General features: G+C 45.6%; 1 protein-coding gene across 1 annotated transcript in view; it reads left to right on the forward strand.

The window, feature by feature from the left end:
* Positions 1–2944: 2944 nt before the first annotated feature.
* The window catches only part of FRMPD3 (FERM and PDZ domain containing 3), a 92761-nt gene continuing 79659 nt past the window's right edge, over positions 2945–16046 (forward strand). The window contains exons 1-3 of the mRNA XM_008156318.3: positions 2945–3099; positions 6207–6309; positions 10267–10312. Of these exons, the coding sequence (XP_008154540.2) occupies positions 2952–3099; positions 6207–6309; positions 10267–10312 (297 nt within the window). The 5' untranslated portion in view covers positions 2945–2951. The remainder of the gene's footprint in view (positions 3100–6206; positions 6310–10266; positions 10313–16046) is intronic.

Below are 16046 nucleotides of genomic sequence, written 5' to 3' on the forward strand. Positions count from 1 at the left end.
CCTTCCAAAGTTCTACTGTAGCCATGATCTCATTTTATTCCCCCAACAATTCTGAGTGAACGGTATCAGAGACAGATTAATTAGGGTGTGGGCTGGCCTTCCAGACCTGGCCAGGATTCAGAGTGCTACTGGCCACAGATTTGTGGCAGCCCTGTAATGGAGACTCAATAGCCAGAGAGTCCATGCCCCTGACTTGGGTGTAAGTGGGAGTGCTGAGATTGTGGGCCTTGTCTGAGAGATTTGGCTCCAGCTGGGCTGCTAATGTGCTTCACCTCCAGGGGTTACTTCTTCCTCACCTACCTTGGGGGCTGAGATGGAGGAGAAACAGTCACGTAGCCTATTTGGTAGGACAGTTAGAGATTGTGAGGAGATAATGGATGTGAAAGCACCTTTTCTCAGATGAGGTAATAGGTGTAAAAATGAAAACAACCACATGGCTATAAAGTGTTATCATTAAGCAGAAGAAAAATGCTAGGCCTTTACCAGGGTCACTGACTAGAGAGGGCAAGCCTAGCACAGGGTGAGGGGATACTTTTGGGGATCTTGGATAGTAAGTGGAACAGAATGAAGGCATTGTATGCTTTAAGACAAACAGCAGAAGAAACTAGCAGATCCCAGAAAAAATGCTGAGTGGGGTGGGGGGACCATAAGTTTTGGCTGCTTCATAATTTTGTTCAGAGTTGCCCTATTTGAAGGGACCAGAAGCCAAACATCTTTCAAATTCACATTGTCTATTTCCCCCAGGAGGTAAGCCACGTGACCTGTGGACAGCTGAGCTCCTGTCATCCATCATTGCTTGCCTTCAGTGTCACTCCCAAGTCTCTAGGCGCTTAGCAAATTTCAGAGGGACTGAGCTGCAGACACAGAAAAATGCAAACCCCAGGAGGGAAGGGACAATTTCCATTTGCATTGTAAAATGGCCTTCTGGTCTGCCAATGGGGTTGTTTCTTCTCTGCCTAAGTTGCCTTGGAAGGCCCAGGCTATCTGAGGAGAAGGCTGCTTGCAGAATTTGGGGAGGACCTAGTTAGGGAGTTTGTCCAGCCCAGGGACAAATGTGCTCCAGTCACATCTGGAGACAAGTCTGCTGTGGCTGTGGGAAAAATAGCTGCGTCCACTGTGGGAAGATAGGGGCTGCCCATGCATAGAGCTTGGCTTCCTATCTCTCTTTCTGACACTTCCCTTTCCTGTCCATTTTAGCACAGCACCTGCCTGTTTCATGGAGCCCTCTCTAGTTACTCCACCGCCTTCTCTGAATATACAACTTGGATCTCAGTGCTGGACCTCATATACTATTCTCAGTAACCACTCTAATTCTCTTATTCAGTGTACACTTGTCTCCTTCCCCCCACTAGACTGGAAACTCTTTGTGGGATGAGCTCTGTAACTTCTCTTGTGTCCTCTGGTTCTCTGACTGTCTGAGTAGGCATTCAATAAATACTTGTTGATGCATTAACATGAGTCAAAACAGTAAAGCAGGACACTGTGTCACAAAAGGCTCTTAGCTGGTTCCTCGGGCTCCAGGAGTGTCTATTTTCATCAATATCGGTGGTACCTAAAGGCCCAATGAAGACTGAAGTGCCCCCAGTTTCTGAAAAAGACAAAGACAAACTGAGTCTGCAGTGGCCAGGGCTCTGAGCTCAGGACAGCATTGAGCACTCCCACGTGTGTCTGGATCCTCCTTGCTGGTGTCCCTGCTCCCCATGCCACAGGCTGCACAGCCTGGGAGGCTCTCATCCTCCAGCCTGCCCTGGCTGGTGCCTGTGTCAGAAATGAGCTAGTGTCATCCCAAGAAGAGGCCCTTTTTATGCCAATAAGGTCGGATGACAGGAGGCAAAGGGCTCATTTCAGAAGCAGCCCTGGGGGTGAGGCAAAACGGCAGCTGCAGGAAGATGTTCTCTGGCTCCCTTCAAGGCCAAGCTCCTGCCTGCCACCAGGAGCAGAAATGAGAGAGGCACCATCCTGAAGCCACCTTATCTGAACCCCTCTCCTGGGAGGTTGCCTATCCAGGACACCAGCCAGCCATGTTCTAGCTTCTGAGTGACTTTCCCTTAAAAAGTGACGATTTATCTTACCAGATTGGGAGGAAAGGAGCCAGTTTCTGAATTTACCTTCAGGAGGCTTGACCTCATCCCAGCAGCCCCTTCTGGCTCCTTAAGGAGAAACAATTCCTAAGCTTTGGTAACTTAAGTTGTGGGCATCAAAGAGCTATCTGTAATCCCTCCCAGGTACTGAGGCAGCAATATTTCTTCTCCCAGCCCATATGAGGTTCAGGTCTGCTGGCAGCCACAGGGCACATTTCCCCTTCTTGCCCACAGGAGCCATTTTCCAGTTGTTTCATTAACTGAAATTAGTTGGTATTATGTACAATTGCATAAGGCAGTGGTCTTGAACGTTAGCCCATTTCTTTATATAAGCCATCTAAATAGTTTATTGTTATATATGACCTAAGGGATATTAAAGTTTAAAATCACTCAAAGACTTCATGCAGGTACTCCACATTCTGAAATGACTTCACTGTCCTTTCCTACTTGCCTGTTTTGTAGTCCCTTCTCTCAAAGTTTCAGTTTCTCTTAGGGAGCTAACAGCCAATTCAATGAGTGGTACCAATTAACCTTCAGAACAACACACTTCCATTTAGGCTCCTTCTAGAGTCCCAATATCTTGAGGAAGGGACTGACTCTAATGTCAGACTCTGTGGCACCAGTGTCCTCTGTTGGCTCTGGCCCTGTATGTAGACAAGTGGCTTCTCCTTTCTAGAGTCCTCTTTTTTCCAGTCTGAAAGAGGAGGCATTCATTGCCTCTGCTGGTTCCAGAGGATGCAGGAAGCTAAGTGTGTGAACTCCCAGGTACCGTAGCCAGCACCCTAATCAGTGACCTTCCCAGCTGCTTCTGAGCTTTAGTTGCCTTTGCATCTTGTTTTGCTCCCATGTTCCCCTTCCCTTAGTCATGTGATGCAGGAAGAGAGCGCAAATGATATGGAATGTGAGCAGCTGCCAGCAGAGACACTGCGACAAGTGACCATTCACCGAGACCCTATATATGGCTTTGGCTTCGTGGCCGGCAGTGAGAGGCCTGTGGTGGTGCGATCTGTGAGGCCAGGTAGGTGTCCCTCAGGGTGCTCCCCTGGCCCTGGCTCCTATCCCCCAGCACCCATACGTCTTCCCAAAGAGCAGAGCTCCTTAGTACAATGTGTTGCCAATGAATCAATGAAGAGTGGGTGAAGACTTGCCAGCCAATCAGTGTGTAAGGGAGCTAGTCTTTTAAGACTGATTGACACAAGCCTTTCAGCCTGCTTGGGGCCCTAGGAAGAGGCTGCAGTTGATGGTTGAGTACGGTCTGGGTCTTAATAAAGCTTTCTATTTGTATAGAACCTTCTCAGAAGAGCCATGCCTTGGATGAAAATTTTAATTTCAGTTCAACAAGTATTTATAGATTGCCTACACCAAGTCCAGCAAGGTTATAGGGAAGTACATGACACAGTTCCTGTCCCCAAGAATCTAACCATCTGGCTGTGTAGACTGGTACACACTCATGAACTAGGTCAGTCATGGAAGACTGGAATCAGGATACAGATCATAGGTGGGAGAGGAGAGGAGAGGAATTGAGGGAGAGGAGAGGAGAAGAGAGGAAAGGAAAGGAGGTGGGGAGGGGAGGGGATGGAGGGAGAGGTGGAGATGGGTGAGGAGGGGAGGGAGAGGAGAGGAGAATGAAATCTCTGAGTGCCATAGTAGCAATAACAATAGCTACCATTGATTAAGCACCTACTGTGTGCTTTACATAATCTTGTTTAATCTTCACAACCAAGCCTGCAAGGTAAGTACTAACATTCTCATTTTATAAATGAAGAAACTGAGGCAGAAAGGAAGAGAAATGACTTGTCCAGGGTCACTTGGCTAAAAAAACAGCAGAGTCAGGATTTGCACCTGAGCCTAGCTGATACCACTCAGGGGAAGCAGGGCTTGAATGGGGCCATGTGGGATGAAACAAGGGAAAGCTCCACCTGAACTGTGAAACATACCATCATGAATGAAATGGGAAAAGGCCTAAGCATTGTTTTGTTCCAAACCTGCTAAGTATTAACAGAAGAGACAGACAGAAAGCAGCTTTGTTCCTGACTTGCTGGGCCTGAGGCTTTAGATGTTTACAACAGTTTCTCGCTCAGTCAAGAGGAGCAGCCAGAGTACAAACTGGTCTAGCAGAAATTTGATGAATTTTTCAATCCTCAAAGGAAAACAAAAAAAGATTTTTGTAAGCTCTCTCTTCAACTAGAGGGCATAGAGAAAAAAACAATTCAGTACAGGAGTTCATGGCTGACCTAAGGTTCCTGAGTCAGTCATAGAGTTTGACAAGAGATTTATGAGTCTCTGATCAGAAATCACATTTGTCCTGGGTAAAAGGAACCACATAAGACTTAGTAACAGACGACCAGGAGCCTGAGCCCCTTCCTTCTCTTCAAAAGGAGACAGAATTCACAGGGCTGAAGGAAGCCCCCAGCTTCAAATGGTATAACAAAGAGGAAGGGTTGGAGGAGTGGAAAGAAGGAAAGCCACAGGCAAGAGCCACAGAAAGCCATGGGTGTGGCAGGCCCAGCCCAATAAAAACTTGGGCTGATCCACAGAGCTGTTTCTGGACTATGTGGCTCCCAAATGCAGATGACTTATTTGGTATTTAGAAAAGACAAGAAGCATCCTACAGAGAAATGATTATGGTTGAGCATACCAACAAACCATTCTGTGAACGCAGTAGAAGATTGATGCTACCTACCACTGCCATCAGAGAGCTGAGTTTCTTAAGAACCATTTCCACTAAAAGGAAGGAAGGGACAAGGGAAGTGAGGGAATAGATGGAGTGGCCTCCACCTAAAAGATTGGCATTTGTGGTAGAGGTAGATAAAATGAACAAAATAAGTTGAAGAAACTGTCCCTGGGAGGATATAATAATGAACATTTATCAAATTCTTACCAACATCAATCAACTGTTTTAAATACTATATATTCATCATCTCATTTATCTTCCCAACATTCTTATGGTCCAGATATTTTCCCATTTTACAGATGAGGAAAGAGATTCAGAGAGAGATTAAATGTCTAGTCCAAGGTCATACAACCAGTGAATGGCAGTTGGGATTAGAGTCCAGGTCTGACTGGCCGCAAAGAGTGGACTCTTCACCACCACACTCTCTGCTCCTGAAGTCTTTGAGTGCCATTGTAGTTGGAGTGGTGAACCCTGCTGGCTGAGCCTGCATAGCCACCCTCAGAACACAAGCCCCATGCTACAGAGCCAATGAGCTCTGTGCTCAAGTGACATAGTTGCTTATTTTTTTGTTCACCTTTTTGGAATTTGCACAGCACACTATTTTGTAGAGAGAGGGAGCAGTTGGTATCTAGTCCTTTCAAGTGTACACAAACAAAAGTCCAGGCTGTTTTGATATTAGCATATGTCATTAAACAGTTATTTTAGGTTTGAGTGAGCCTGTGTCTGACTTCTCATTCTCCTTCAATCTCTGAAAAGCTTTTCTTCAAGAAGATTTTTGATAAACAATAGCCTGTATCCCTCTACCCCCACCCTTTACCTCAACCAAGAAAGTACATCCCTCAAACAGATTAGCTTTCTTAACCTCAACAATAGAAATGGGAATGAGAAAAAACAATTTCCAACTGCCCGTGATGTAAGGTCTGTGCCTTTCCCCCCTCATATATTGGAGAGGAGCTTCCCTCAGAGAAAGAAAATAAAACCCTTTGGGTTTTTTAGTCGATCCCCTTGTCTCCAGGCAAGTGAATGCCTAAATCATTACAGAGCAGTGAGTATGAATATGTTCAAATAAGAAGATTCCTCCTGTCACCTGTACCACCTCCAGTAGTCTCGAAGTCATTCCTTGTGCCTGAGCAAAAGCCTCCTGGTGAAGTGGAAGCTTGTGTTCCTCTTTAGAACCAAGCGAGGAGAGTAGTCATTAACCTAGTCTGAGGCCTTTGCTATCACACCACTCTCAGCCAAAGGAGGTCCACTTCATTCTTTTACTTCAGTCCTCTGCCCTCCATCTGCCACATAACTCAAAGAGCATTCCCACCCCCAGAACCATTCAGTCTAGCTATCTCCTATAGGCCTCAGCACCCACTTCAGCTTCCTCAGACTCTGGTGACTCTTTTAGACCTGCACTTTCCCACCAGTGGCTCCAGGCCCTCATGCCTCTCTCCTCTCCTCTGCAGGAGGCCCCTCTGAGGACAAGCTCCTGGCTGGTGACCAGATTGTGGCTATTAATGAGGAGGACGTGAGTGAAGCCCCAAGGGAGAGGTTCATAGAACTCATCAGGTAACAGAGGCCTTCTGCGCCTTGGCAGGAGCTGAGCACTACTCCTTCCCATTCCCCGTCATTGGCATAGGGCTACCATGGTCCTCCCTGGCACTGAGAAATGATCCCTTCCAGGAACAATGGCCCTAGCCAGGGCTTCTGGCTACCCAGGACTTCAAAGTCCAGCCCTTCTGGAACCCCAGGGGCCATCATCACACATTCTGGCTTAGCCTTCTGCATTGATGTGAGCAGACACAAAGAATAGCCTCCTGCCAGAGCTCACCTCTCACCTTCCACCTCACTACTCATCTCACTGAAACCCCTTGATTTTTATTTACTTTGCAGTGGGACAGACCAAGTGACCAATGAGAACCAAACATGCCATTAAAAGAACACTCTGAGATAAGCACAGTGTGAGCAAGACATTGTTTTTCACTTCTCCACCCCATCCAAAAAAAAAAAGCCAAGGAGAAAATCCAAATCCCGGGCCAGTGGGTTGAGGAAGGGAACCTACCATTGTGGATTTTACTCATGGTATGTGTGACCCCTTCATGCCCTCTATAGATGGGGGCAGGTGAGAGAGAGAAAGGAGTATCAGGTGGCCACCATCATCTGTACATGAGGGTAATCATATTGACTTCTTTTCTTTACACCATACACACCACATACCACACACATCATGCCACCACAGCTCACACACACCACACACACACCATGCCACCACACACCACATACACATCACATGCACATACCATTCACCCCACATACCACACACACACCTCACATACCATACCATCACATAGCACTCACACACCACATACCACATATACAGCACATGTACAGTTATACACACACACAACATGCAGACTATATACCCCCACACCACAAACCATTCCACCATATACCACACAAACAACTCACATAGAACATGCCACCAGCTAATACACACATAACACACACCATGCAAACCACATAGTGCACACACACACACCTTGTCCTCATATAGCGCACACACACCACAGATTCACACTATGCCACCACAAATTATACACACACCATGCACAATACACACCACACACACCCTACACACATACTCATAACATGCCACCACATTACCATGCAAACGATGCACTACACACATACCCATGTCACATGCTTACATGCATACATGCGTACACCATACACACTCCCCTATCTCAAACTCTCATGACATGCACACATACATACCAACCACATACCCCCTTGCATAGATTTGTTGATAAGAAATGAGAGTACAGAGGTGAAGAATTTAAATTCTATGGGCTAACCTCTGTTTAGGGTATCTTGGCTATACCAGTATCTCCCCAAATGGAACCATGTGCTGGCGCTCTCTCTTTCTCTGCCTTATGTAGTCTGTTCCATCTCTGCCTCCATCTCCTTCATACCCTCTTGGTTCAGAGTGTTTTTATCCCACTCATCTTTCTTGTTCTCCCAAAGCCCACCTGTCCCCAAGCCCCTGCCTCCCATTCAAAGGCAGACTTAGTGCCCTGTGTATTGAACAACACCCTCCTACTAGCTCTGGAGGGGTTTGAAATGCTGCCTCTTTTTTATTTTATTTTTATTTTTTAAAATTTTTAAAAAATATATTTTATTGATTTTTTACAGAGAGGAAGGGAGAGAGATAGAGAGCTAGAAACATCGATGAGAGAAACATCGACCAGCTGCCTCCTGCACACTCCCTACTCGGGATGTGCCCGCAACCAAGGTACATGCCCTTGACTGGAATCGAACCTGGGACCTTTCAGTCCGCAGGCCGACGCTCTATCCACTGAGCCAAACCAGTTTCGGCAGCTGCTGCCTCTTTTTTTAAAAATGTATTTTTTTTTTTTTATGTTAATCCTCACCTGAGGATATTCTTCCATTGAATTTTAGCGAGTAGAAGGGAGAGAGAGAGAGAGATCAATGTGAGAGAGACACATCAATTGGTTGCCTCCTGCAAGGGCCCTGACCAGGGCTGGGGATCCGTCCTGCAACCAAGGTACATGCCTTTGACCGGAATTGAACCCGGGACCCTTGAGTCTGCGGGCCAATGCTCCATCCACTGAGCCAAATCAGTTAGGGCTGGAATGCTTCCTGTTGAAGTCTATAGCAGGCCCTCCTTGACATGCTCCCCGTCCAGCTCAATGACTTGAAATGTGTCTGGTCTCTAAGGAGCTTTAGTTTGTCTCTTCTATAAGTTCAGTTTTGCATTGTATTCCCCACCCTCCACCCTTCTCCCTCTATTACCACACCAGTATGAAATGAGTTCTTTCAACCCCATCAGGACACATTGGGGTTCTTCCAGCCCGACCCCTCAGAAGCCTTTGCTTTGCTTCCAGTGGATATCCTTGCACCCTAGAATGAGTTAGCCCAATTTTGTGAAGGAGTTAGAGCTCCTTCAGGTCAAAACAGAGCTTGCTCATTTAATAACCTCAGGGGCTAGTGGATCATTCATTCATTCAATAAATATTTATTATTGAGTGTCTACTGTGCACCAGACACTGTTCTATGGCACTGAACATACAACAGTGAATGAGACAGACAAAATCTATGCACATTAGAGTTTGCATTCTAGTGGAATGAAATACACTATAAACAATAAACATGATAAGTAATTGTACAATATACTAGAAGTTGATAAGTGTTATTGAAGACTAGAAAGTGGATCAGGATAAAGAGGATCAGTAGTGCTTGGCACAGGAGTACAGGATGCAACTTTAAATAGCATGGCCAGTGTCCACCTCATTGAGAAGGTGACATTTGAAGGAAGACATAAAAGAGGTGAGGTTGCTGGGGAAAGAGAAGAGCCAGGGCAGAGGCCCTAAGACAAGAATGTGTCTGGCATGTTTGCGGAACAGGAGAGAAGCCAGTGTGTGGAGTGGGATATGGAAGGGAGAGAATTGTAGCCACTATAAGGACTTGTGCTTTGTTCTACATGAAATGGGAAGACGTGGCAGGGGCTGGAGCAGACAAGTCACATAATACTACTTACACTATGTCCCTGCCCTCTTCAAGAGAGATTTTTTCATTGTGTTTTCCTTGGAACACAACTTCTTCCTTCTCTTGGGAGCTTCCCAGACTCTGGCACTGATTCATCCCGGAACTTTGCCTCACTGAATATGGGTAATGTTCCAAGTCCTTAAGCCGGGGGCCTTGGCCTTTCTTGAATACCAGAACCAAGAGCATTTTGACTCTGCTTCTTGAATACCTTTGTTTCCAGAAACATTTTTAAAAGGACAGCAAGAAGAAGGGACAGGACGCTCCTTCAAGGCAAATTCTTTCCAGTACTTTTAGTTCTTTTAAAGGATTATATATCCCTGGGAGAAGATGTTCATATCTCACAGCCTGTTTGATCATTGGCATAATTCTTGTTGGAAGAGTTTCAAATTCTTCATCTTTTTTAATATTTGCTATCTGGAGAGTCTTGGCTTCCATCTATGGCCCCCTGGTTCTTGTTTTTTGGTCATTCAATTAAAACAAATCTGCTGAGTATGAGTCATGATGACCAAATGACCTCCTTTGGGTTCTTCCTTTGAATTTCCCCTCTTGCTTAAATACCAAATTGCCACTAATCATAGTACATGGCTCCTGAGACTGATTGTGTGCCCTTTGAGTTCCACAATTCAGACCTTTAGTTTTCCTTGAGAATTTTCTAGTCTACAGATAAATTTGCTCCTAAGGTTTGGGGATTTCTACAGAGAGAATGTGAGAAGGACTATAAAAAAGTAGATCTGAAAAAATGACAAATTCAGGGATAACAGTAATACCATTTAAAATGCCTGTGTGAACCTATATGGATGATTTATGTCAGCTGCCACAAATGATGGGAGGCGAGGCAGCCCCCTGTCCTAATCCATATACCTGAATGCAGCCCAGGGGGAAATTCTGGTGTTGCTTCTTGTGCTAGATGAATACCTAGTGCATGATACACTACTCTCCTATTCCCTCTTCTCTCTGTAGGAGCGCTAAGGAATTCATCGTTCTTACAGTTCTGCACACTCATCAGGTGAGTGAGCCTCTTTGCCATCCACCCTTCCTCCTGAGATGTGAGGACTCCATATTGGAAAGTGATAGTGATGGGGGACAGTATGTGAGAAGAAACTGGGACCAACATTTTGTGAGCCAAGGATTTAGGAGTGAACTTAAAACATATCTTCTGAACATCTTGTCTGCTCTCACATCCAAGGCTTGAGGATTTTGAAGGGCTATACTCACTATGTTCTGCCCTGTGCCCTCTGCTTTACCCCACTAAAGCTGCCCATTACCACAGTTCCAGACATATTTTATACCTCTTTTTTTTGCTGTGCCCCATGAAAATATACCTGTCCAGGGTTTAACTCCCATAAAGTCTTTGTAGACAGTGGGTGCTAGTATTATTCACTCATTCATACAGATATTTACTAAATGGCCTACAATGTATGAGACCCAACACTGTGTGTGGGGAATTTAGGGCTCCCAGACTGTGAGAGGGTGCAGGCCGGGCTGAGGGATGCCTACTCCCCGCCTCAAGTGCACTGGTTTTGTGCACCAGGCCTCTAGTTGCTGATGAGGGACAGTTTGACAAACAGGTTGAGCTGTGTCCTAGTTCAGTCACAAATTGGCTATGTGACCAGTTAAAAGGTCAGTTCCCTTTTCTGAACCTCTTTCCTCATCCATACATTGAGGGTTTAAACTAGAGCAATGTTTCCCAAACTTGCCTGATTATATAGTCAGCAGGACTACTTATTAAAAGTGAAAATTCCCAGGCTCCACTCCTTAAGAATTGGATTCAGAAGACTTAGTGTCCATTACTAGGTTACATCCTTATAGTAATTTTCATCCAAATGCACAAATCCAAGTGTAAAACTTTTGTGTGAAAAACTCAGAGCCCTTCTTACACCTTCAGTCTGGTTGTCCCTTCCAAGTGTCCTCAACACTCCCCTATACACCAGCACTGAGATTCCCACACCCATGCTGTAGCCATCAGAGAGGTCACATCTGTTGGGGGTGGGGAGCATGAAATCAGATGAGGCTTCACAAAGGAGGATTCACCTGAGCTAGATTTTTAAGGACACAAAAATTTGTTTCCTAGGGAAAGATGGAGAAAAGATTTTCCAGAGAGAGATGACATTTCTGTGCAAAGCCAGGACAGTGCACAGATGTGAGTCAGAAGGATAGGGTTCAACTCAAACTCTGACACTAACCGCCTTTCCCCTTGGCCCCCAGAACTCTTCTGTGTCAATGTGAACCTCACACAGTACATTCATGCACACATATTCTCTCCCTCCTTCCTTCTCTCTCCTCCCTCTGCCCGCTCTGACATGCTTGCTCCCTGGCAGCTAGGCCTTTGTCAATCACAATTCTCCTCTGTCTCTAAGCAAGGAAGCCTTGCCCTCCCTTGGAGAGTGTTACCAATAGGCCCCTCCTTCCCCACCTTACTGTGAATGTGTAGTTGCCTATTGGGCAGTGGACAGTCAGTCCCCATTCCTCAATCTTCTGTCATGAAAATAGCTACCAGTTCTCTCCTAAACACATGCTTGTTGTGTCATTAGAAGTACTGATCTGATCAGAGATTCACTGTGAGTTAATTTGTTAGGTCTCTTCAGATGTCACCAGCTTTATAGACGTCTTCCTCGACTTCCCTAGCATCTACCTGTCACTATCTCCTGATACTGCATAATTTTTTCATCAGAATTAAAATCTTAGTTTTTAAATTTTTTATTTTGAAATAATTGTAGAGAGGGTATAAGGGGGATAAATAGTGATAGAAGGAGACTTGATTTGGGCAGTGAACACACAAGAAACTATGCAGGTGTATTATAGAATTGTACACCTGAAATCTATATAACTTCATTAACCAATATCACCCCAATAAATTCAATAAAAATAAATAATAAATAATTCTAAACTTACAGGAATTTGCAAGTCTAATAGAGACATCCCTGTGTGCCCTTATCCCTGTTTCTCCCAATGTTTACATCTTTCATATCTATAGTACTATATCAATAGCAAGCCAAAGTCAGAACATCAATACAATGTGTGTATATGGTTCAATGTCAGTCTATCACATGTGTGGTTTATGTATCCACCAACACAGTCAAGATACTGGTCAGTTCTGTCACTAAAAGGACCCATTATGTTGCCCTTTTATATCTATAGCTATGTCATCCTCATGCCTCAACACTTGTCAGCTACTAATCTGTTCTATAGTTTCTGTAATGTCATCATTTCAAGAATCCTATAAAATAAAGGGGTAATATGCAAATTGACCATCACTACAACACACAAGATGGCCACCCCCATGTGGTCAAAGATGGCCACCACAAGATGGCCAGCAGGGGAAGGCAGTTGTGGGCGATCAGGCCAGCAGGGGAGGGCAGTTGTGGGGGACCAGGCCTTCAGGGGAGGGCAGTTGGGGGCAACCAGGACTACAGGGGAGGGCAGTTGCGGGGAACAGGCCTACAGGGGAGGGCAGTTGTGGGGGGACCAGGTTGGCAAGGGAAGGCAGTTAGGGGTGACCAGGCCAGCAGGGAAGGGCAGTTAGGGGCAACCAGCCTGGCAAGGGAGGGCAGGTAGGGGTGACCAGGCCAGCAGGGGAGGGCAGTTGGGGGTGACCAGGCTGGCAGGGGAGGGCAGTTAGGGGCAATCGGGCCAGCAGGGGAGCAATTAGGCATCGATCAGGCTGGCAGGGGGTTGGTTAGGGGATGATCAGGCTGACAGGCAGAAGCGGTTAGAGGCAATCAGGCAGGCAGGCAGGCGAGCGGTTGGGAGCCAGCAATCCTGGATTGTGAGAGGGGTCCCAGATTGGAGAGGGTGCAGGCTGGGCTGAGGGACACCCCCCCACACACCGCATGAATTTCATGCACTGGGCCTCTAGTATTATATAAATGGAATAATATAATATGTAACCTTTTGGGATTGGTTTTTTTCATTCAGCATTATGCCCTTGTGATTCATCCAAGTTGTTGCATACATCAATAGTCTATCCCCTTTTGCTGCTGAGTAGTATTCCATGATGTGGATATACCACAGTTTGTTTAGTTATCCACCTATTGAAGGACATCTGGGTTATTTTCAGTTTTGGGCTGGTGTGAATAGAACTGCTATAAACATTCATGTACAGGTTTTTTTTTGTGAACATAAGTTTTCATTTTTCTGGGGGAAATGCTCCAAAGTGGTACTGCTCAGTCATATATTAAATGTATGTTTAGTTTATTAAAGAAACTAACAGACCATTTTCCAGAGTGGCTGTAACATTTTACATTCCTGTGAAATATTATATTTATATGTATTTGTTGTCTATATCCCTCTTTTGAATGTCAACTCCACAAGGGTAGGGACTGTATTTTGTTCACTGCTGTATTCCCCAATGCCTGGAATAGCACCTCGCATAGAGTAGGCACTTAATAAATATTTGTTGAAGGAATGAAGGGAACCCAAGTTTCAGCCATTGCAGCAATGAAACCCTAATTTTCTGGTTCTGAAAACTTAGCCTATATCCAAAGAGTCACCCTCAGCTTAGAGCCACCTGGCCAGAAAAAAAGCCAACATAATTGGAACCACTGCAGAAGAATTGCTTTTTCACAGAGCCTCTTAAAGTATAGTGCTTACCATATATTAGATACTCAAATAATATTTGCTGAATTGATTAATTCATTATTAACCTTAGCTATCAGCTATCTTTTTTGTCTGTGCTACTCTGTGCTTGGTGCTAGGGGGAGACATCCTATCTAATAAAGAGGGAATATGCTAATTGACCCTCATGCCATCACAAAGATGGTGGCGCCCACAGCCAATAGGGAGGGAATATGTTACTTGATTGCCACGCCCTCAAAGATGGCGGTGCCCACAGCCAATAAGGAGGGAATATGCTAATTGACTGCCAAGCCCTCAAAGATGGCGGTGCCCATAGCCACAAGATGGTGGTGCCCAGTCCCCTCAGCCCTGCCGGGGCGGCAGGCGCTGCCCAGCTGCCCAGGGCCGCATGAGGCTCAGGTAACCAGGGCTGGCCGAGGCTTGCACTGCCGGCAGTGGCAGCAGCAGAGGTGTGATGGGGGTGTCGCCTTCCCCTGATCTTCGGGTCACCTCCCGCCCCTGAGGGCTCCTGGACTGTGAGAGGAGGCAGGCCGGGCTGAGGGACCCCCATCCAGTGCATGAATTTTCATCCACCAGGCCTCTAGTAGTAATATAATAAGCCATCTCTTTTACAGCCTATTGGAGACATGAGTGATTGCCATGTGGATTAACAAGGAGTGCTATAAGAAATACAGGGTGGGGGATGGAGGAGTTGGGGAAGGATTCAGGACCAAAGTAGAATTTGAGCTGGGCTTTAGGGATGTATTTGAGCTGAGCAAAAGGGAAACTGGAGGCCACAAAAGGTGGTGAAGAGACACAGAGGAGCCAAGTGTGTCCAGGGAGCTGCAGGCAGAACCACCTGATTAGGCAATAGATGGAGAGTGAGGGTCATGTGTGGCTTGTGGGAGGCCTTGGAAGCTGGGGAGATGACATGTTCACCTCTAGACAGTCCCACGTGAAGGAAGGCTGCCTGGGTCCCTTATTAGTGGGCCCATGACATCATGATGGCTCTTGATTGTCTCAGGCTCCCACAGTGCTTGCTATGGGAATTGCTTATAAGTAGGATCAGTTTTGAAAGACAGTGAGCCAGCAGAAAGGAGAATCCGGAGGCTGTCAAAGCTTCAGGAACCTGAGCTTCATCCTCTGAAAATTCTTTCATAGTTATCAAAGTGGGCTCTATTACGCACTAAAATGTTTGGCCATACACCCTAGTTTGGCTAAGATATGAGAGAACACAACTCTAAAATCTGTGCTAATAGAACCACCAAAGAATGGCCAAAGAATCACCAGCTGCTGAATTCAGTCCTGAGGGAGAGGCAGGCTCTCTTCTCTATTGCTCATTCCACTGAGCTGCTGGCTTAATATTTGCTTCAAGGGGTTTGCAGTGACCCTGTGGGTACTTAGCAATTCTAATCCCATGTTTCAAGCCAAAATTCATTTTATCCAGAAAGGGTGCTTATTTCAAAATGATACTCCTAGCTGCTTGAAGGAAAAATGGGTCAGTGAAGAGCTCAGATGTCTCAGCTTTAAGGTACTCAATGAATCTATGCTTAATGGGTTAGGACATTTTCAACAACATAAATTCCTGGGCCTTACCCCCTCAGAGATTTTGACTTTTTAAGTCTGTTGTAGGCTTAGGAATCTGTATTTTAACAAGCATTCCCCAGTGATTCTTGTCATCAGGAATGCTTTAGAAGCAGTGGGTGGCTCTATGCTAATGAGTTAGTGAAGAGGTTGGCCAACATTTTCTGTAAAGGGCCATATTATTTTAAGCTTTGTAGGCCATACATGATAGTACAGAGCAGCCATCAGCAATATATAAATGAAGAGCATGACTGTGTTCCAATAAAGTTTTATTTATAAAAGCTGGTGGTGTGCTGTGCTGGACAGTGTCCCATGCACCAAAAGGTCTCAGGTTCAATTCCAGGTCAGACACATAGGGAGGCAACCAATTGATGTTTCTTTCAGCCCATGCAAGCCATAGTCTGCTGGCCCCTGAATTGTGTTCAATACTCCTCCCTCATACCACATTCGCAGTTTGACCAGGGCCTTCCCAATTCTCAATATCTTAATTCAAATGAGTGACCTCAGTATTTAGAACTTCAGGTCGCATAGCTAAGCTTTGAATATGTTTTGGGACAGGGTAACCTTTGAGAGCCCCTGGTATCCACACAGCAAGGCAGGTA

This window comes from Eptesicus fuscus, chromosome 1, assembly GCF_027574615.1.
Source record: "Eptesicus fuscus isolate TK198812 chromosome 1, DD_ASM_mEF_20220401, whole genome shotgun sequence".
Lineage (NCBI taxonomy): Eukaryota > Metazoa > Chordata > Mammalia > Chiroptera > Vespertilionidae > Eptesicus > Eptesicus fuscus.